Here is a 24,319-nt window from a genome sequence, read left to right as displayed (position 1 = left end):
GAACACAAGTTGTGTTCTGGAATGAATAAATCGAGGCAGTGAACACGTGTCTTTTTGTCTTATTTGAGTATCAAGCAATCCGATTTTCTCAGGTGTTTGTCAAAGTAGTCTTAAAACAAAAGACAATAGATTATTGATTAGCTGAACGTCTTTTGAGTTAACTGTTCCTTTTATTTTGTATCCTCATATGTTGAATAAATGCGTTTTAGTTATTTTGCTTTACAGTCTCTCCCCTTTTCCCCACCATGAGCAGTTTTACATATTTAGTTTGCCTCATCCCTGCTCTGCAATGATAATGGATTGTTAAACAGAGTAATTGATGCTTGTTGCTGCTGCACCTTCATCGACCGTGTACATTGTGATTTTAATGTGTGGAATTTCTTTTTTAAACTGTAATGTTACTCTGCAATTTTGAATGACTTGAGTTATAATAAAAACAAGGTATAAAGTAGACATACATTATATAAATAACACAGACTTGTACATTTGATGCCACATTTTCTATTGATATTATGTGGCCCTGGTGTGCAGTTTTATGAACATGATGTATTGTAATTGCAAACTTTCTTTTCCCCAAAATTGAACATTATACTGTTATGCATTACTTTTTGGAACAAAGTTTATTTTTCGAATGCTGTGACCTACCATTGAATGTTTTTCCTTTTTTAAGGTGGCTTCCCAACGTATTAGTTCCGTAGACCTGTCTTGCTGCAGTCTGGAGCACCTGCCCGCCAACCTGTTCTACAGCCAAGATCTCACTCATCTCAACCTAAAGCAGAACTTCCTGCGGCAGAGCACTACCTCTTCACCCAACGGGGAGCTAGGTGAACTGCAACGGTAAGCTAGACCGCGGCCTTCTGACTCCACATGCTAATCTGCCGCTTTACAGAGTATTTGGGTTTATTCTGTGTTTATGATGCACCCAGACTGCCAGCTGGCATTCGGTTGCTGAACACTACACCCGCATCTAGTCTTGTCTTTTTAACTATTTCAGCTTGGCATACTTAGATTTACGGCCCTGTACCTGTGTTGAGAAATGTGAAACTATAAACCCAACAACTCTTGTAGCATTTGGCTAAAAAGCAATGATTGATTTAAGGTACCATGTGTCAAAGGCATCTTAATAGACCTGCAATAAATATATGCACAAATTAATTGTACTTCAGAAATTTAAGGTAGTACAAAGACATGGTTTTAGAACCTCCACCACAAAAGGACCTTCTGTAGGAACCAAAAGATCTTATGTCTCCGTGTGTTCCACCAGAATAGTTTATTTTATACATTTATTTAGAGCTGCAGCTAGTGCTTTGCAATGCTTTTCAGATTTTCAGGCAATAAGGTGACATTGTAACTTAAACGGAAGGTTGCAAAAGTATTCATCTAAAGGAGAAATGTGTGAACGTCTATCATATAGACAATTAACTTCATTTCGGGTTTCGTTTGAATTGAGAGGTTTACAATGCCCTCCATTGTGACAACTTCCGTTCCTGAAGTTTTGCGATGTTTGGAATCACAAATCGCGATTCTTCCTTCAGAGACATCTTCGTTTAAAGCATTGAACTTTGCACTCTGCCCTGCTGACCAAGTATTGTGTTAATTTTTACTTTAACATAAATGTATACTTTCCGTGTCACTCCATTAGTATCAGCTTAATACCTCAATACAACAGGCAGCTGTTGAAATGTTGGACTAGTTAACCTTTGCAAATGATCTCCCGCTGTGCATCACCACAAGCATACTTTTTCATTTTAGTAAGTTTTGATTCATTGAGCAGGATTATTTTTAGGGGGGTTTAAATCTGCAAGTTAAGCAGCAAGTGGAGACTGTTGTGAGAGACAGGGTAAACAAACAATTATTCAAATTATGCAGTTATACAAAAATCTGACATCTCATCCCACCAGCTCATCTGAAACCATTAGTTCGTTGTTATCTGTAAAATTTCATTTTAGCAGGAAATTACAAGCATCCGTCCATTCACTCAGAGCTACCTTAAACTCATTTGCAAGATTAGTTCACTCTGCAGGTAGATTCGCCTACAATACCCAAAATTGCAAAACCGACAGTGCTACACAATACAGCCAGAATCACCATCTTAGCTTGCTGCCATGTGCCTACACCCATCAATGTAAACATCTAGTCCTCATCTTTAGGGGTTCAAAGGGCCCTAGAAGTCATAGCACCCTTCCTACGGTAAAAACAGTACAGCTCAGAAGCAATCTTTGTTCAGGGCCACAGAAGCCGGGAACTCAATACCTCCCAATCTCAAAACATTAACCTTAATCCAGGGCACAAGTCCTAAAAAGAGAAGTGGGGGGACGCTGTCACCGCAAGTGACGTCACGACTGGAAGTGACGTCACGAAAGGTGGCTTGCACCATCGGGCTCATTGCCTCCCCTCCTCACCCATTAGATGCGATGCATCTGAGGAGTCAGCGCTTGAGCAGCGTGCTGTGAGCTCCTCGCTCCTCGTCCCAGAGAGGCCAAAGAGTGAAGTCCAGCTGTTTGGCAGGGGGTACGGCGTCCACCCGGTAAAATAAATGGGGGGATGCCGTCCACCCTCGTGATACCCAGACTCGAGCGCTGCCTTAATCTCAACCTTCCACATGCACCTCAAGGCTCACACATTTTCAGAGTATTTCTATACTGACTCCTATACTGATCTTACAGACTCGCTAGTGTAAGGTTTTCGAACCCGATGAAATAAACATCTTAAATTTTGGATTAATTCCGTCCCAATTCAGGTTTCTAGTTTTATTCTCACTATTTCTCTAGACTCTTACTGTATTTTTTTACTCTGATGTTTATTGTTTTTAATTTTCTAAATAATTCTTTCCCTGTGCCAACTAGTTTATATACACTATATAAATGGACAAATAACGTATGCGTCTAACTTGGCGACTGCAGAATCCCATTATTCCAGTGACTGCTTAAACGTGCAAGTGGCTGTGACCAGTGTGCATGGACATACTCATCTCTGACAGACCTTTGCCTTTATTGAGTTATTCTTGTACTATGCACTACAAACATATTTTCCAAAGAATGCATTTTTTTCCCTACAAAGCTGCTCTTGGTTCTGGTAACATCATGTGTTTTGCTATTATCCTGAATTACTGACAGACTTTTGAGCTATGTTGACTTGGTCTTAATTAACCGAGAAATAATGGGTCTCTGTTAGTTTAGTGTTCATCTGACGAACACACAGGTGATCTAGATGAATTGCAGGGCTTACTGTGCACAATCTTTGGTATGGAGTTGTGGCGAGCCACTGGACAAATACCATATAGGGTCCCAAGTAAAAGCTCCTACACCACTGTATCACTGTCTGGTGCATGTTACATGTTATGTTGTCTTGTAAAGCGCATGGCTACCCCAGCAATGGGGCGTCCCAGCGCTGTAGACCACTGGGGAACCCGTCCTGGCTTTCCCTGTGAGATGATCCCTGCTGGGTATCTCCAAGGTGAAACCAGGCATCCCTGGTGTATGTGGGAGGGCCGTTGTGGAGATGAGGCAAGCTAATGCACAGAGTTGCCGAGTGTGATCCCTGGTTAGAGTAGGCACCAAAGCGAGAATTATCGAGTCCGCTGACTCTGGTCCACGACCCTGCCGCATCAGGAATTGAACCCTGGTCCCGGGCCGTCCTCTGCTTCCGGGTCTGCCGCCTCTAACCAGTGAGCCACACCACTCCACAAGATACAAAGAAAATGATGTGTACCCTATTGTAGCAAAGCAAACAGCATGGTTTTCTATTTTTTCAATTTATTTTGTATTGAGCTCAAATGCAGGGTTAACAGTCACTGCTGCAGAAGCGGAGTGATGTTTTGGGACACTTTTCTTAAAATTGAGACAGTCATGGACATCCCTGTCCACTTCCGAGCACGGTATGAGGCTATAGATTAGGTTTCAAGTTGCAGGATATGGTCAGATGATGGCATGAGCTTTCAGTTGGGCATTACAGGTTTCTATAAAGCCCAGAACTATGCAAAAAGCACCCTCTGCCCATGACGTCAAAATCCGTAGCATACTATTTTATTTTTGGTATCTCTAGAATAGGGATCTAGGCACCGAGGCATACAACACAGGGTAAATATAGTTTAACAATCAAGAAGGGTATTAGCCGGTAGCAGCTGCGGTACAATGGAACTGTAATGAGAGGAGGAGAGTTGTAAGAAAGTTGTACATGAGGTCCTTATGTTGTTGCTCATGTTGCCCTTCATTTGAATACTGTGTAAAGGTTAGTTCCCTAAGTAGAAGCTTGTCACAGATGGCGACTGGATTCTGGGGATATGTGAAGGCCGCCTAGAATATTGTGTCCTTTCCTTTTGCTTCTTACTCAACTTTCATCTCGATGAGTTCTTGGTTTTGTACTTCAACTCCTTAGTATGAACTTTTTTGTAAACGGCTTGTTTCTTCTTGCCTAGTTTGTGCCATATGACTTTAAAAAATACTTTTCTTCTGCGATATTTGGTGATGTCGGTTGACTGCTCTCTGTTTGTGGCATCCCATTACGAAATAGAAACTAAGCCTTTTCATAGGCTGCCAAATTAACCGCACAGTTTAGTGTAAATGTAGGAGAGGCAGTATATAAAACAATTACATTATACACCTTGTCTAATACTATTAGAATTACAAGTTCCCACTTACCTTCCCCACCATAACATATTTTCTACAAATTGCTCTAACGGAGTCTTTCTGATCGTGTTCAACATATAGAACCTCATCTTTGAAGTTCTCTTGCAGCAATGACAACTTTCTTGGCATATCACACTGTTGCTTCTTAGAGCTAAATCTGTGTTTGTTATGGGACATCTTAAACAGCCAAAATGGAGGTGGTTCGTATAGGGTGGCTTAAAGACACTCTACGAAAAAGTGAATGTTCTGAGCAGAAAGTTTAGTCTTATGTAATTGTAATAGCCCCTAAGAAAGCAGATAGTTAAGCTTCGCAGATCTGTGAAGTTAAGTGATTGTCATGGGAAACATCATTTACAACGAAGGCATCACTACGCGTAACGTTTACAACGAGGCACTTACCACGTAAACGTCTTTCCCACGCGTATGCCTTCAACGATCGTCTTTACCACGAAAGAAACGTTCCGGTCAACAATCCTACATTCTGCGTGTACTAAAAAGAAAAGTCCTTTTTTATTTTGATAGGTGTTTTCACGCATTAATTAAATACGTTATAAGTAGTAAAGGAATGGGTGTAAATGGAAAAAAATAAAAAAGGGGGGCTGGGGGGGTCTCCCCCCCCAAACAAACAACAAAAATCATTAATGAATCTACATTAAAAAACAATTAAATAGATAAGTGAATGTGTAAATAAAACATGTATTACTAATTAACAAATGATATTCTTTGAAGAAATATTCAGCCATCTTGCTTGAGGGTCAGTGAAAGTGAAAAAAGACAAACAATGTCACTACTGAAGACGTATTTTTTTTGCCTATCAGTTTCATTATGTTTATTTAAGTGTTTTTTTGGGCATAATCGACGCTGGATGAATACTAACGTATTTATGCGTGTTAAAATGCTGCGTTCTATTATTCTGCGTGGTAAAGACTCTAGCGATGTAAAATTCGCGTGGTAAAGCCATGCGTTGTATTTGATATCGTGGTAACGTCATATATTCATTGTCATTGGATGTAAACCGGATTTTCTTGTCTAATCGTGAAGGACTGAAACACTTTCTTTCTTCATGGAAAGGGACTTCCTTCAAGACATTTCAGAGTATTTTGGGAAACTTGGCAGTCTTCATGTTTTTAGTGATTCTTTTTTGGGAGGTGTAATTGGATGCTCCGCCTCGTATTACACTATGTTTTTGTCCCCTGTGTAATGCATGCTGTAAAGGTAATGCTCGGTAACATGTGTTGCTTCGCAAGCCCTCCAGCTCTTTCTGTGGCCTTAGGTTGCTGCATGGTCATTGTTTCACACTGCCTCATTCGGAGCATGCTGCTAAGGTAACATTTTCAGTAACAAAAATGTTGTTGGCGCCATTATGGAATGCATCTCTTGGACATGCCACTTCGTTTCCCCCTACTGCCCAGTCATGTTGAAGAATTTTATATTTTTTTGCTTATTTTCTATAATCATTTCTCTATTTAGTTACATAATTCTCCTTAAGCAGCATGGGATGCTTTAAATTGAGGTAGTGCTAAGATTTGAGAAGGTGAGGAGCAATGCAAAGCACAACATGTGCCGTAATCTCAACATTTTGTCGAAGTACTGCATTGCTCACTAAAATCGGTGGTGCGTTGGACTCTTTTCATGAAGTGCTAAGTTGTCTTTGCCACAGGTAATCAGCTACTTTTCATTTAGATCTTTTTCTCGTTGTTGAGTTCTCATGTCACTTTGTAAGGGCTCTCTATCTGAAACTTTGGAATAATCTCTGTGATTGGTAAATGGCCACTATTGTGTGGAAAATGTGTCCTGTTTGGTGAAGAGGCGTGTTCTCCTGCCCCGACTACTGATGCTCTGTGAAACTGGTATTCTCTTTTATTTTTAGGGCTCGGGGCGGAGCTCCGAGATCCTAATGTAAAAGAAAAAAAAAAAAGTTTCTTTAGGGCTCGGGAAAGACACATTCCTTATTTTTTTATTATCTGAATGGTGATTGGTCCTCGCGGTGATGTATTTTTAGTAGTCGTGATGCGATTGGGCAGATGTAATTGTCGGGCGCCATTTTGGGCACTTTCTCAGCGGTTACGTGCTCGGCAGTGCATTAATTTTAATTAGGAGCTGTCAGAGTGGCCGTGTAATGCATTCCAGATGGTGTGCGCGCGTTCACCATAGAGCAGTGCGTTTGTCGGGCACGCGTCCTCCTCACGTGCACACAGGCATAGCGAATCAGTGGCCTGCATATTGTGTTCGGACACGCGCAGAAGAATACATAAATCCTCAATTACCAGCTGTCCGAGGTGCCGGTAATTGAAGGCAGATGGTGCTGGGAGCATGTGCACTGCTGTGTTTTTTTTCCCTTCAGCTCTGTGTGCGCGCATGAACAGCCGCCCGAGCAGGAGCCCTTAGACTTTTTTTTAATGACAAACTCGTTCTCCCATGCTGGAAACATCACATTTTCAAATCAAACGAGCACGCTTACGTCCGTCATCAGTACAGCACAAACCCATGCGGACCTGCGTCTAGGCGCTGTAAGTAATGTATGTAGGAATATAGGTAGCACTATTCAGCTGAACGGTACTCCTATTATCAACCTCGAATGGATGAAAGGCTGAGTCGCCTCCCCAGGTAACTCATGCTGTGTTCTACAGGGTATGCACAGATGTGCGCAGCAGGAGCTTGAACCCCGCGATCTATTTCACTGGCATTAGGGTATGTGACATGGAGTGCTCGTTTTTTGTTTTAATTGATGCTTTCTGACGCCGCACACTGTGCCATCTCAGCCCACAGCCGGGGGTGCGTGCCCTGTTTTCTTTAATAAACACGGACCCCGCGCATTTTTTTTAAATCTCTCATGCTTGGCTTCCCTTTCCATCTTTAGCATTTATGACTTTTAGTAACTGTATGCACCTTTTGGTATGCGCTGGGGATCTCTCAGGGGAATTTCATACGAGGCTCTTTACACAATCAGTCTTACAGATTGTACGGCTCTAGGAGGATAAAAGCCTGAGTCAGCCCTGCAAGGGCTGCACTTGTGACTCCAGGCTGTTGAGTGCGTCCACAGCCGTAGCTTAAAATAACCGATCCTTCCCCCAGGCACAATCCTCCTCAAATGTCTATTTTTTCAGACCAGAAGAACACATTTCCGTCTTGCAATTATTTGCGCTGCTAACAGAATCTTGTACTTAAGGCTGCGCGGGCGATTCTTCATGGCTGGACATTTGTGGTGTTTGTTTGCTTGCAGTTTTATGATTCTCCGTGGTGACCTGTTGTTCTGCCTCGCTGGTACCGCAGCTGGCTCGTGCCTGAATCACCACTTTTTTTTTACAGCTTTCCTTATATTTTTTGGGGAGATGAGATCGCACTTCTGCCCTTCAGCCCATAGCGAATCAGTGGCATTTCAAATGGAATCACCGGGATGGTTTTTACTCTTCCTCCGAGGGAGAGGTGATGAATCTGCAAACTTCGATCACTATTCCTCGCTGGACAGAGATTTTAGGCAGTATGTGAAAAAAAATGGCAGAAGTGCGTTGTAGGAGATACCATGAGGTCTTTTATTTCAGTATCGCTATGACGCTTGCAGAATCAGCACAGTCCTGCGGCAGGTGAGCTTTGTTAGGCACACACACAACACGAGGCACAGGCGCTACTGTGCTAGCTACCCTCACGCTCACAGATATTGCATGGTCTGTATGGACAGAGATTGTGTCAGCTGTGTTCACGCATAAAGAACTGGTACAGCAACGACTATGCAGTGTAGTCTTCTTCCCACGTTGTTCTACATACGGGAAACTGGTACAGTAGGGACACAGTCTGTGCAGGCTACACTCCCAGGGCCAGGACATGCAGCAGCAAGAAGCCTCGCATCCCCGCAACACAGGCATCGCAGTGCACGACACTCTCACGCATAGCACTGGCAGGAGCTGTGTAACACACACTTCCCTCTTTGTCACTGCAACACAGGAAGCAGTAGTACACGCTTTCCAAACATGCACACACAAACGCAGAGCCACCACAAACAACCCCCGTGCTCGAGAACAGGCTCCGGAGAACAAGCCTGTGGACTGCTGATTAAACAACATACTGCAGGCACTAGGCCTGCTGCACGGCATCACGTCATAACCCAAGATGCTTCGGCTCCTGAAGACTTCTGTAATAGATCCCGCTCGATCCATTCATGGTACACAACACACACTGCAGCAGAATGCAAAAAGAGGTGAGGGACTCTTTCACGAAACAAGAAAACAGCAATCTTGCTGTAACTCCTGTTGCCTGGCCCATCCACTTCCTTCCATCAATGCATTAGTAACCACAATTTGGCACTAGGACACCACTGCACCGAAACTAGGATTGACACGGCTCAAGCAATTGACTCAAACCAATATTGGCCCACCTATGTTTTTATTGGGGCTTGCTCTAGCACGTGAAAGTTATGAATGCTGAACGCACACAGAAACTTCAAGTTAAAGTAAAGTTTTCCCTAAAGCTGCAAACACTTGACATTTCCAGTTTAAAACTGCGCTAAAAAGTAAAGTGTGCCTTCATAAAATGTCCTACGACCGAACATTTGACTGCAAGTGGTCAGTGAATCACCAGCAAATATTGGGAGAGGGGTGAGGGTATGTCTGTGGGCCTGATCATGTGAGGATTGTCACACTTTTAAGAGGAACAAATGTCAAATACAGGAATTTTACGAATGCTGTCCTAAACATCGGCTTCGTACAGAACAAACCGCACACAAAACAAAGATTGCAGAGTGACAGTGAGTGCAGAGTGACAGTGAGTGCAGAGTGACAGTGAGTGCAGAGTGACAGTGAGTGCAGAGTGACAGTGAGTGCAGAGTGACAGTGAGTGCAGAGTGACAGTGAGTGCAGAGTGACAGTGAGTGCAGAGTGACAGTGAGTGCAGAGTGACAGTGAGTGCAGAGTGACAGTGAGTGCAGAGTGACAGTGAGTGCAGAGTGACAGTGAGTGCAGAGTGACAGTGAGTGCAGAGTGACAGTGAGTGCAGAGTGACAGTGAGTGCAGAGTGACAGTGAGTGCAGAGTGACAGTGAGTGCAGAGTGACAGTGAGTGCAGAGTGACAGTGAGTGCAGAGTGACAGTGAGTGCAGAGTGACAGTGAGTGCAGAGTGACAGCGAGTGCAGAGTGACAGCGAGTGCAGAGTGACAGCAAAGTGACAGGGAGTGCAGAGTGACAGTGAGAGTGCAGAGTGACAGTGAGAGTGCAGAGTGGCAGTAGAGTGCAGAGTGGCAGTAGAGTGCAGAGTGACAGCGTGTAAGGGTGCAGAGTGACAGCGGGTGCAGAGTGACAGCGGGTGCAGAGTGACAGCGAGTGCAGAGTGACAGCGAGTGCAGAGTGACAGCGAGTGCAGAGTGACAGCGAGTGCAGAGTGACAGCGCAGGATAAACAGTGGACATTGGGAGTGTGCGGGTGAGCAGTGTGTGAATGTGTAGGGGCAGTGTGTGAGTGTGCAGAAAACACCACACACACATACCACACACACATAACGCACACACAAACCAAACACCTCAGTCTCTCAACACCACACACTCGTCACCACTCAACACAACACACTCACCACCACACTCACTCCCCAGGCTCACCCCCACAGACTCCCCACCACACACTCACCAGTACACAGAAAAGAAAACACACAACAACACACCCCCAGCCGTCAATGAATGCTTTCACCATGCACAAACACCAACAACCATCAGCCATCTGTGCACGCTTTTACCAAACACACACCCACCAGCCGTCAGTGCACCCTTCCACCAGGCACACACACCTCCAGCCGGCAGTGCACTTTTCCACCAAGCAATCGCAGTATGGTACACTTTACTTTTAAACATATTCATATAAAGCACAGCATGCCACCATTGGTAAAATTACAATATTTCCACTACACACCACATGCACACACTCCATTCACATGGCGAAAAGACATTGCCATTTACAATGGCATTAGCTCAAACTCAAATAAATCCGAGCCCGATTGCATTTCTAATGCTTGTTTTATCCTGGCATGACGCTAATGTGGGGAGTGCACATAGGCTTCAGGGTACCAACTGTGTGTGAAACTTGCATTCTTTTATTTTTCGCGCTGGCATCACACTAATCTAGGGTGTGCGCTGAGGCCTAGACCTGTTCCTGACAGTGCGAGGTCCTGGATGTGAGCTGTAATACTGCACCTAAGCTTTCCTTCTTAGTCGTGACTACGGTTCCTCTTTGGTTGTAATAAAAACAAGCATTGGCATAGCCAGTAAGTCTCGCCTTTGGGATCTTATAAGTATTTTGCCATGCAGCACACTTTTATTTCTTCTTTTTTTTTTTTATTAAATTAGGCACCTCATGGCGATCAAGTACTCGATTTTGTATCAAAAGCAAGCGGTATAGGACTTACCAATGTAAACTTGCCGCAGTGCTCAAAGGTGCAAGTAATTCAAGATTTCCAAAATTAACAAAATAATTATAGGGACCTCCACCATCCGGTAGGAGTCTAGAATTAGATATAAGGACCAGTCATTCTAGAGTAGTGAAATATCATGACAGTACACGTGAAAATAAAACAGATGTAGGGGGATCCTACCTTGTTTAAATCTGATGCTGAATTATATACGTGAGTACACTAGGATAAATGCTCCTACCTCGGGCCTGACTTGCGAGTGAAGATTCCTTTCTGGTATTGCCGCGGGAAAGTTCAGAGGCTTTTGACAGATTCATGAGGTAGCCATCAGATGTGGCACGCTGCGTGCACGCCTAGGTGCGGCAGCTCAGTCAGGCTTCTCCCATTCATGTGGGCCGATTGGAATGCAGAATGCCTCAGTGACAGTGCAATGGCTAAGGCAGGGAACTCAGTCATGATATTACTTGACTGGCGGTCTGTTTCGCGGATCGTGCGAAGCGAACTCAATGCTCCTTATTTAGAAGATGCCAATGGCGTCACAAATTACCCTAAAAGACCGCGCTCCATCTCGGATGGTTTAAGTGCTTTTGAGAGCCTTGAATGTGACAACAAGATGAAAACAAGTGGTCTTTACTGTCTTCACCGTCTATTCGTGGCAGTGACCACTAGATGGCAGTGAGTCAAAGGGAAATCCACCACATTAAAAAACAATCAGTCTAAACTTTTCAAGCACTGCACCGTGCTTTTGGCGCGCCACTGCTCACTCCCCCAAGGTGGATGCCGCCACAAGCACGAGTGCAGTGCTTGAAAAGTGAAGACCGATGGCTAAATGCCCTCCTAGAGTAGCGCATGCGCGCTGCCTAGGCAAGACCTAAAAAGTGGTGGTGGCAGTTTACTAGGTGACCCATCTGGTGTAAAGGTCTGCTGTTATGTGAAGCCTAGAACCTCTATCCGAGGGGCTAAGCTCCTGATCTGGAGTTTTAACCTGTACATAGTCATCAGTCGGTCTTGCCACCAGAAACTCTTTAAGTCTGGTTTACTTTTGTGACCTCTGTCACACTGTCAAGTAGAGTTCTCACCCACGTCTTGTTCTGAAGATGAGTTCTGAGCATTTGTGGCAATTTTAGTGGAAATACATGCGACCGACTTCTTTTTAAAGTGTGCTTTTTATTGATCTATAGCCGAAACTAAAGTGAACCATTGGCATTCCGTCAAAGATGCTGCTTCCCCTCAAATTTTACTTAAAATAATTGAGGACACTGTGGCAAAGTTGCCAATGAGTTTCATCTCCAAATCTAGGGCAGAGGCTGCTCCATGTTCCGTTTGAATCTGTTTAAGCACCTCAGGAAAAACCAGCAATTGAAGGAGTACCATGAGTAATGATGGTGTAGAAGGAAGCAAATACAGTTCCCCACGTATTACACTCCTCAACTGGGTGAATCATACAAGTGGAAGAGACATAGTGTGCATTCAAAATGTAACTTTAGGTCCTATATAGGGAGAACCTGCTTCAAGCTGATTGAATTTTGGGTTGCACAAAAAACAAATCTCATCATTTTGGACTGGGATTTTACCCACAGTAGCACTACTGGTAATTGGTCTAATTGCATGCACAGCTAACTGCACCTATCCAGCTCGAGGAGCCCTTGCTGGAGCAGTAGTAAATGTACGCATAATGTTATGCATCATACGTCAATACAGTCTAACCAGATGGTTTAAGAGTGCAAGCGTCTCTCGCTGTGCTGAAGCATTTTCATACAGAAAAGGCGTATAGCCTGCTAAGACTGGCCAGGTTGCCCCTTCATTACTGAGAGGGCCCAGTCTTACATTCTGAGGTGTATGTGGGAGGGCTCCTTGGAACCACTTGTTATGTTCGTGATAAGTTAATGGTATTTAAAAAAAAAAAAAAATTGTGAGGTCTATATGCTGCCAGAACAGCAAACTCATCATATGTGAGAAATGTTTGTGAATCTGCATCAACTGCAGGAAAAGTAACCCAGGAATTTTTTCTCTGCATTTTATGCTTCATGAGCCCCAACCCCAAAGGTAACCTCTCCACTGTCATTGGCGAGCCTATATCTATTTAAATGATTTTTTACTGCTTGTCTGCAGATATTCGCAATAACCACTGCTTGCTCTGCCATATTACTAAATTAAATGGAATTCAAAGAAAGTAAAGACTAAATGAGATTTTACTTTTAAAAGACCAAGCTTGATCAAACTAGAGAGATAAGTAGGTGCGTCCTATTAAACTGAGAATAAATCCTTATCACCACAAACTTCTCCGAAGAAAGACAATGAAGCAAATTTGGGCACACTAGGGAAACTACTCAGGAGACCCAATAAATAAGTACCAAACCCAGATCATTAGTGGCGCCATGTTATACGGTTCCTATAAATTTATTAGGACTGTGTAATAGGATAAGAAAACTTTCCAACATAGACACTGAGTCTACTCATATCATCAGAGAAGGTTGGTTGGGCTATTTCACAGTACAATCAAATACAATTTTATGTGCTGGTGCACAGCCCTTGGTTTAATTATGTCTTAGACTAAAGTTTAGGTGCTCCACTGGTGCCGTCTCCCGTCCTGTGTCGTCTGGTATCAAATGAATATAACGTGTTTCCAATTGACAATTGGTCACATCCCCTATTTCGCAGTACCACATCTAAATCTTCAGATTTGTAGATGCTGTTGGTACCCTCAAATATGTCCACTCTTATTCACAAAGAATTGGTGGAAACAGATCTAACCCTTTAGTTTGTCACTTTTGCATGCACAAAATTTTACAAAGAAAAGAAGCAACAATATTTTTTCAAATGTTTGTGAAAGTCGAATCCTTGTAAGTAAAACATTCATTGTGATTCGTAAATGGATGAAACCTATTGTTATAAGCATTATTAGAATGGTGAGAAACACAAACAATTCAACCTTGTTAATTGTTAGTAATGTTACTCCTGTCTATTGCTTAAACTCTTACTCTATCGTGAGCATGATGGAAGTACCCTTCTGCCAGACCCTGTAATGTGTTGGAATGATCTAACCCCATACCATGGTTTAATGTCTCAGGAAGGCCGTCTCTGCATTAAATAATGCACCCCGTCTCAGTGTGCAAGCTTGCACATCTATCTTCCTTTTAGGATAATTGCCAGGGCCTGTGGGGCTGTATCTCATTCACAGGTTTCTGTAGCATTCATGATAGCTCCATTGTGAAGGGCCTTTCACTGAATTCAAAGTGGAAGCTGTTTATATAATAAAACACTGGCTTCACTGCATTCTACTAGAAACTCAGAATAACTTTACTTAGACTGGAGAAAAAACCAATTTCCCCTTCAAACGCTTAATAAAGCAAGGACAGCATGTTCTGGTTTGTGTCTCTAGAACTAACAGTGCAGGTTACAAAACAACATCTACTAAAAATAAATGTATGCATTGCATTCTTTTGTTATTGAAAAACATGTGCAAACTTCCCTCTTAAAAAGATGGTAAGTTAAAAAGAAAAACTAAAATGGAGACTAAATATAATCCCTATAACAGCATTCCTTCATAGTAGTGACTACTGACCGTCATTGGGTGTAAAAAAAAAAAAACAATGACAGCAGTTTACTGTGCTTTGTGAATCTTTATTGTGACTAGACATTTTTTAAATTTTTTTTTATCTCCGTCAGTTGGAGTGTGGCCTACAGTGTCCCATCTGGTGTAAAGATCCGCCATTTTGTGAAACCTAGAACCTTGTGCAGACTTCCCGTGTGCATGAGCAGATGTGCACCATGACCTTGTGACACATGGACTGTGTTTGTGTCTTAGTACTAAAGACAATAGGATCCATCTTTTGGTTGCCCTGGTTATAGCATTGCACAGGGTGGAGTGTGAGGATAGCTCCACTAGCCCGTGGAAGTGTAGTCCTTGCATTCCTGGGGCTGGAGGTTGGAGATCCAGACAAGGAAGATTTTATTTGCAAGGGGCTGCAGATAAGTTCTTCCTAAGTACTGCCATTTGGTAGATGATAGTGGTGTCCATTGGGACTTCATTTTCTGTTGTTTAAGGTAAGAAGGCTTCCATCCCAGGTCTGTCCTTTAGTCTGTTTTGGATTACTGCTTCAGCAAAGCTGATGACTGCTAGGTAAATAGTACCTAGAGTTAATTTTCCCCATCTTATGGGTCCTTTTACTTGGAGTCAGCCCCACTACTATCTGCTGTAAGAGGCTTTAGTTTGCGCAAAAGTGGTGTCTCCAGTACAAAAGGAGGACACTCAATAGAGAACCAACCCAAACTAGCTCTGAAGCTTTGAGTCAGTGGATCCATTTCCTTTGCCTGGAAAATGTGTAGAAAATGTGTAGATAATGTAATGTAACTTATAAAGCGCAGCCTCCTGCCCTGGGGCGTCTTGGCGCTAGCGCAGATCTGATTAGGCTGAGAGTCATTTTGTTGGAGTAAATCAAAAACGCAGAGAAAATACTTCTCATGAGTGAAAAGCCAGGTTTTTAAGGATTTTCTGAAGGAGAGTAAGGAGGTAGCAGTTTTTAATGTTAATGGGGGATTGTTCCAAAGTATAGCAGTGGCCCTAAAAAAGTTCTATTCACCCCAAGTGGCTTTTTTAAAAGGGGGGATGATCAGGTACCTTGCAAGGCCCGATCAGAGTGTCCTTGTTGGAACATACCATTTCAGTTTCTTTTTTAAATGATCTGGCCCAAGTCCATGCAAAGATTTATAGGCCAAACCGAGATCTTTGAAACTGCAACGTTATTTGACTGGCAGCCAATGCAGTTTCCTAATTGCTCCTCTTGCTGACTCATACTTCGGGATTTTGCAAAGGAAATGAGCTGCTGTGTTTTGCAATACCTGAAGCTTCTTCACTAGTCCTAATGCAAGCGTGAGATTCATACTGTTGCAGTAATCAATCCTCGTAAGATTGAGTGCCATTGTTACTGTTTTGAGCATCTCTGGGGCAAAACCTTTTCTATTTTCTTTATTTACCTTAGGGAGCAAAAGGCCGCCGAGGTTATATTATTTACTTGGTCCCTAAACTTTAGGTTTGAGGCATGTGGGCTGCTGAATTCATATCTGTGCGTAGATCGCCGCCTAGTGTTGGCTCCGGATGATTGCACTTTGTTGTCTTGGAAGAGTCTTCGAAGTATCACGAGATAGGTGACTCCTCCCCTAGACTACAGTGCGCATGGGCATCCTCTCCATCCTCAGATTGTTTTTTTCCGCCATTGGGTTCGGATGCTAACTGCATAACTCCAACTTCGGAATCGAAAACAAAACTTTCTAAAGGCCAAAAGGCCTTGGGCTTCGACGGTATTGTTCTCGCTCGGTACCTCTCTACTCGATCCAACTTTCCATCTCCCATCGGTCGTCGACGCGGGCCGCTGGGCCTTTTCTACGCCACGTGAGCCAACCGTCAAGGGAAAGAAGCCCTTTTAAAAGGTACCCACAATGCCACTCCAAGTTCCCACATACTGACAAACACTCAGTATGCAACAAGTGCCTTTCCCCAGACCATAGGGAAGAAAACTGCGAGGCCTGCGCGCAGTTTCGATCGAAGAAAACGATACGGATCCGACGGGCCGCTAGGCAAGAAATGCAGCGACAGGCACCGGAACCGGACAACATCTTCGATGATGACCAGGACCTACCGGACGCTCAAGACTCGGACCTAGAGATAGTCACCGTCGAGGACTACTCGGACTCCGATGACGAGATCCCGCCTGGGAAAATCGTGAGTACACAGCCCCCGACACCAATAAACCCATTACCGAAGGCTCCGGTCGAGGCATCGCCAAAAGGCCTTAGCCAAGATCATAAAAAAGTTTTGCCAGCCCCGCCATCCGGCTCGGCTCCGAAATCTAAACCGAAACCTTCAGAGACCCCAGGGCCCAGTAACATCGCCCCGAAGAAGTTTCCAGAGCCTAAAAAAGTCGTCGACCCGAAGGGCGTCGAACCGAAAACGGCCATACAGCCAAAAAGCGTTGAGCCGAAAAAGACTGTCGACCACAAGAAGGCCGCTCAGCCAAAAGACGTCGACCCCAAAAATGTAGTCGAACCAAACAAGGGCACGCAGCCTAAGGGCGCCGAACCGAAGAAGGTCGCCGACCCGAACAAGACTTCCGCTCCAAAATCCATCAACCCGTCCAAGGTCGCGGACAAAAAGGGAGCCGTAGCACGACCGGACAAAGCTGTCGACCCAAAGCTAAGTGCTCCGAAGACACCAGTCGATCCGAAAAAGAACGTCGACTCGGGAAAGGACACTCATCCCAAAAAGCCTACGGAGCACAAAAAACGTGTCGAGCCAAAAGCTCCAGTCGACCCCGAATCGCTCGTCGACCCCGAACAAGGGCCCGAGCCGAAGAAAAGCAAGACAACACCAAAAGTCGTTGAAAAAGAAAGTGTTACCGACCCAAAAAGGTCTAACACCCAACCCAGGACTGTAGAGGAAGAACTCTTCCACCCAGATCCATCAGACGACCAAGCTAAAATATACATCAATCCAGACACTGGTAAAGTTACCATCCTGCACAGAAAGAAGAGGCCTGTGGACTCTGGCTCACATTTCCCTATTCCATTAAAGACAAGCATTTGCAATGCAATGGTCTCGGCATCATTAAAGGTAGAGCTATTGGCATTGCTCATGACATTTCTTTTTTTTTCTTTAAATCATAAATAAATGGCATTGTCATTTACATTGCCAATACACAGCACTCTGCACTCAACAGCACACACCACTCTGCACCTGCACTCACTACTCTGCACTCACTACTCTGCACGCACTACTCTGCACGCACTACTCTGCACGCACTACTCTGCATTCTGCACACTCACTCTGCACGCACTACTCTGCATTCTGCACACTCACTCTGCACGCACTACTCTGCATTCTGCACACTCACTCTGCACGCACTACTCTGCATTCTGCACACTCACTCTGCACGCACTACTCTGCATTCTGCACACTCACTCTGCACGCACTACTCTGCATTCTGCACACTCACTCTGCACGCACTACTCTGCATTCTGCACACTCACTCTGCACGCACTACTCTGCATTCTGCACGCACTACTCTGCATTCTGCACTCACTACTCTGCATTCTGCACTCATTACTCTGCATTCTGCACTCACTACTCTGCACTCACTACTCTGCACTCACTACTCTGCACTCACTACTCTGCACTCACTACTCTGCACTCACTACTCTGCACTCACTACTCTGCACTCACTACTCTGCACTCACTACTCTGCACTCACTACTCACTACTCTGCACTCACTACTCTGCACTCACTACTCTGCACTCACTACTCTGCACTCACTACTCTGCACTCACCACTCTGCACTCACCACTCTGCACACTCACCACTCTGCACACTCACCACTCTGCACACTCACCACTCTGCACTCTCACCACTCTGCACTCTCACCACTCTGCACTCTCACCACTCTGCACTCTCACCACTCTGCACTCTCACCACTCTGCACTCTCACCACTCTGCACTCTCACCACTCTGCACTCTCACCACTCTGCCCTCTCACCACTCTGCCCTCTCACCACTCTGCCCTCTCACCACTCTGCACTCTCACCACTCTGCCCTCTCACCACTCTGCACTCTCACCACTCTGCACTCTCACCACTCTGCACTCTCACCACTCTGCACTCACCACTCTGCACTCACCACTCTGCACTCACCACTCTGCACTCACCACTCTGCACTCACCACTCTGCACTCACCACTCTGCACTCACCACTCTGCACTCACCACTCTGCACTCACCACTCTGCACTCACCACTCTGCACTCACCACTCTGCACTCACCACTCTGCACTCACCACTCTGCACTCACCACTCTGCACTCACCACTCTGCACTCACCACTCTGCACTCACCACTCTGCACTCACCACTCTGCACTCACCACTCTGCACTCACCACTCTGCACTCACCACTCTGCACTCACTACTCTGCACTCACTACTCTGCACTCACTACTCACTACTCTGCACTCACTACTCACTACTCTGCACTCACTACTCACTACTCTGCACTCACTACTCTGCACTCACTACTCTGCATTCTGCACACTCACTACTCTGCACTCACTACTCTGCACTCACTACTCTGCACTCACTACTCTGCACTCACTACTCTGCACTCACTACTCTGCACTCACTACTCTGCACTCACTACTCTGCACTCACTACTCTGCACTCACTACTCTGCACTCTGCACTCACTACTCACTACTCTGCACTCACTACTCACTACTCTGCACTCACTACTCACTACTCTGCACTCACTACTCTGCACTCACTACTCACTACTCTGCACTCACTACTCACTACTCTGCATTCTGCACACTCACTCTGCACTCACTACTCTGCACTCACTACTCTGCACTCACTACTCTGCACTCACTACTCTGCACTCACTACTCTGCACTCACTACTCTGCACTCACTACTCTGCACTCACTACTCTGCACTCACTACTCTGCACTCACTACTCTGCACTCACTACTCTGCACTCACTACTCTGCACTCACTACTCTGCACTCACTACTCTGCACTCACTACTCACTACTCTGCACTCACTACTCTGCACTCACTACTCACTACTCTGCACTCACTACTCTGCACTCACTACTCACTACTCTGCACTCACTACTCTGCACTCACTACTCACTACTCTGCACTCACTACTCTGCACTCACTACTCTGCACTCACTACTCTGCACTCACTACTCTGCACTCACTACTCTGCACGCACTACTCTGCATCTAGCCGAGACCTAAAAACTCCACACATATTGCTTAACAAGATCCCTGCACTCCAGGCTTAACCCATTATTGATGGTACCTCCACTCAGTAAGGCTCCAACTCGGGGGAACTCCTTTCTGTCTAAGAAGCTTAAGTGTGGAATTCAATTCACTGCTCGAATAAGAAGATTGACAACCACCCCCAATTTCGAAAAGCACTTCGGACTTGCTTCTCCCCACCTCTGATAACACAAGCTACTGACCCGATACTCAAACAAACGGCAAGCGTAAATGCATGGCTGCATCTCCTCTCACACACACCGCAACCTTCCACATGTATGCGCCATGAGATAAGCCGAACCCTATTTGGAGCATGATTTCGAAACTCATGCACCTCAACCAATCTCTCCCACATAGGACTGTACCTAGGGTAGAACCAGATGTAAATGTATGTATAGGCATTTATATAGCGCACTACTTACCCGTAGGGTCCCAAGGCGCTTCGACCGCTGCGAAACCCTTCCTGGCTTCCCTGAGAGATGGTCCCTTATTGGGTATCTCCAGGGTGAGACCAGGCATCCCCGGCGGTCTGGTGGGGCCGTTAGTGAAGATGAGGCAAGCTAATGCCCAGAGTTGCCGAGTGTGATCGCTGATCAGAGTGGGCACCGAGGCGAGAGAATTATCGAGTCCGCTGACCCTGGTCCAGAAACCTGCCGCGCCGGGAATCGAACCCTGGTCCCGGGCCGTCCGAGCAGTGTACTTTGATATTCAATACACTGACTGACTCCGCTAGCCCCTCATATGTCAGGAGCCTGGTCCATAACTTTACCGATCTCACTGCACTAAATCCTTACTTAATGACATTATTCATCCTCCAGTCCAGGCGATGAGCATTGTTCTGTAAATGAGCAGGTTCTCTGTTACATCTCAGATGTCCAATTTACATAATTCTAAAATCAGTCAGCCACCTCCTGTCAGCAGCAACAAGTACAACCACCACACACAGCGCTTCTGCACATTCTAAAGCATTTGGCGACCTTCAAATAGTGTATTTAAAGAAAATGATAAGTTCCTCTTTGGAGACTCACGGAGCTGCAGATAAAATTATTTGAGAATCCTGTTGCTGGCAATGCACCGTAAAACCCCAGTTCGCAACTATGTGTCAGGAAAAAAAACGTGAGAGACCTTACCTAATAAATATTTCACCACCAACCACGAACAAATGCAATGCAAAGCCTAGTTTTACACAGTTGCACTGTTTCAAAGTGATATGAAATGCCAGCACCTTTCGTAAACATCCTCTCTCTGGGAGAATAAACCCCAAACCACCTCCATAAATTGTCTTTAACATCTATGCATTGTTAACCGCGGCTACTTGCCGGCCCAGGCTATTGCGCTTGAATGGTCCATTAGCCACTAATATACTCAGCACAATGCCTACCTGCCTACGCACCTGTGCCTGGGGCACTGGGCAGGCGGGGGCACTGTACCCGGAAAAAGAACCCCCACCCCTATCAACTGCTACAGGACTTTTGGGGAGAGGGGAGCCGGACAGAAGGACAGCGACGCGCACCGTACCTGGGGTATGGCCGGCGGTGGTCTCAGGAGGCAGCCGCTAGCCGCTTCGAAATCCTCCGCGGTCCCCCTCACCCAAAGTCGCCCTTCAAATGTAAGGAGGCGGAGGACCCGTGCAGGACAGCACCTACTTCCGGTTTGGCCGGCAATGCTTCCGGGTCGCCGCAGGCAGCGCGGCGGCCCGCCCTGCACGGGGAAGGGAGGCAGCTTTCGAGGAGGACAGCACCTGGCCGCGAGCGCGTTCTCGTGCGCGTGGCCTTAACAAATCGGCGCGCGCGGCCAGTGCTGTCCTCCTGGGAAGCTGAGCCGCTAACAATAAGGTCTCTGGCGAGAGCGAGTTTGGCTCGCTTCTAGCCGAGACCTAAAAAAGGACTTTGGGACTTCTCCCTCTAGACCCTTTATTCCTTTTCAGCCTATCATGCCTACTACACCCTTTAATCCTTACATTGCTTACTCTCCTTCTCACCATGGCGACAATGAGGGTAACAAGGGGGAATAGCCACAACCTCTGTATGATTTCCCACAAGAACCTCAACCACAAGAGGAACCATGGGAGGAGCCATCAGACCCTTACAACACCCACCCCATCCCTGATGTACCCTCTTATCCTACTAAGCCGTCACCTACAGATGACACCATAGTCTTCAATCAACTCATAGACAGGGCAGCACAATTCCACAATGTAGATATGCATAATGACCCTGTTGAGGAAGACTTCCTATTTGACACCTTCCCCACTTCAGAATTTTTTTTTTTGAACACTTCCCATGTTAAAGGGAGTTCTAAAACATGCACCTGACATATTTAAAGATACAGCCAGGGCACGGGTAATCAACCCAGGATAGAAAAAAAGTATAGGGCAGCTCCAACAGACCCTACTTACATCAGGGACAGTTACCACTAGACTCACTAGTAGTGGCCAATGCACGCAAACGGGCCAACTCCCAAACAGGGGAAGCACCTCCCCCTGATAAAGAGTCAAAAATACTGGAAGCATCAGGCAAAAGGGTAGCAGCACAAGCATCCAACTCATGGAGTATTGCTAATACACAAGACCTACTGGCTCGTTATGACAGGGCGCATTATGATCAACTCAAAAGCCTAATGCAACACCTGCCTGAGCCCTTTAAAGCACAAGCTAATGACCTCATACAAGAGGGAACATTTATAACAAATTCCTCCAAGTGCGCGCTTGATGCAGCAGACACTGCAGCTAGGTCAATTCACACTAGCGTCCTATTACGCAGACATGCATGGCTGCGTATTTCTGGGTTTAAGAATGAGGTACAGTCCATTCTTAACCAACCTGTCAATCAAGATTTCCTATTTGGCCCTGCTGTCGACACCATTTTGGATAAAATGAAAAAAGACACAGGAACCGCAAAATCAATGAGGGCATTGCAATTTCAACACAGAGGCTCCTTTCGGCGCTCCTCATACAGGGCAACTACACAAGGAAATACCTCGCAAACATCTGCCTCATACAAAAGTAACACACAAGGTTCCTTCACAAAGAACACAAACAGAGGAGGTTATAGGGGCAACAGTAACAAGGGAAGAGGGCGTGGAGGCAATAACACCAGAGCCTCCACTGCCACAAAACAGTGACTTCATTATGCTGTCTCCAGACCACATAACACCAGTCGGAGGCAGACTCCAACAGTTCCTACCTGTCAGGCACGCAATTACCACAGACAAGTGGGTGAGAGAAATTATCCAGTTTGGTTATTGCCTAGAACTGACTTCTAACCACCAAACATACCACCCAGACATCGTCCTATGTCCGCGGAACACATCACCCTGCTCCAACAAGAGGTGAAATGCATGCTGGAAAAGGGGGCCATAGAGCAAGTCCCTTTCCACCAGCAAGGGACATTAGTATACTCCCTATACTTCCTTATTCCCAAGAAGGACGGCTCCCTCAGGCCAATATTGGACCTCAGACCCCTAAATCAAAATATACTATCGGAACACTTCCATATGATCACACTACATACAGCAAGTGCTCCCGTTGCTCCAACAAGAAGATTTCCTAACAACACTGGATCTTAAGGATGCGTATTTTCACATACCCATCCATCCAGCCCACAGAAAATACCTCAGGTTCACAATAGAAGGTCAACACTACCAATTCAAGGTTTTGCCCTTCGGGGTTATAACGGCTCCAAGAGTGTTTACAAAATGCTTAGTGACAGTGGCAGCACATCTCAGAAGGCAACACATCCATGTGTACCCCTATCTGGACGATTGGCTAATACAAGCAAAATCGTACCAACAGTGCGCAGCACACACATCTCAAACACTTCAGTTGCTACACAGCCTAGGGTTCTCTGTCAACTACCCAAAATCGCATCTGCAACCATCCCACACACAGCAGTACCTGGGAGCCACTATAAATACCTCAGTGGCAAACGCTTATCCAAACTCAGCAAGGATAGCCAACATGCAGATACTCATTCGGAAATTCCTGCCATAACACATTCTGCCAGCTCAAGTCTTTGTACAGCTCATAGGCATGATGGCCTCCTGCATATTCATTGTCCCCCATGCCAGACTTCAAATGCGCCCATTACAAGAATGCCTAGCATGGCAATGGAACCAGGCTCGAGGACAACTAAAAGACTTAGTGTTGGTAGACCGTCGCACTCACAACTCTCTGCAGTGGTGGAACCCACAAAACCTTTCCAAGGGGCGACTGTTCCAAAAGCCGGTTCCACAAATAGTACTAACAGCGGACGCATCACTGACAGGCTGGGGAGCCCATCTCCTTCAATACACAGTGCAAGGGCTCTGGACAAACAAACAGAAAAAGCTACATATCAACCAACTAGAATTGCTAGCGATATTTCGAGCCCTGAAAGCATTTCAGAAGTACTTGTACAGCAAGACGGTGTTGATCCGGACGGACAACATGACCGCAATGTACTATATCCAAAAACAGGGAGGGACACACTCTCCACAGCTGTCCCATCTGGTACAAAGCA

At 45.5% G+C, this 24,319-nt stretch overlaps 1 protein-coding gene across 2 annotated transcripts in view; it reads left to right on the top strand.

The window, feature by feature from the left end:
* The window catches only part of PHLPP1 (PH domain and leucine rich repeat protein phosphatase 1), a 651,577-nt gene that overhangs the window by 279,563 nt on the left and 347,695 nt on the right, over nt 1–24,319 (top strand). For both annotated transcript variants that reach the window (XM_078687772.1, XM_078687773.1), the window contains exon 4: nt 671–837. In XM_078687772.1, the coding sequence (XP_078543898.1) occupies nt 671–837 (167 nt within the window). The remainder of the gene's footprint in view (nt 1–670; nt 838–24,319) is intronic.

This window comes from Lissotriton helveticus, chromosome 4_1 (genome assembly GCF_964261635.1).
Source record: "Lissotriton helveticus chromosome 4_1, aLisHel1.1, whole genome shotgun sequence".
NCBI classification, from domain to species: domain Eukaryota; kingdom Metazoa; phylum Chordata; class Amphibia; order Caudata; family Salamandridae; genus Lissotriton; species Lissotriton helveticus.
The sequence above is the reverse complement of the archived record's forward strand: the minus strand, read 5'-3'. Positions and strand labels throughout refer to the sequence as shown.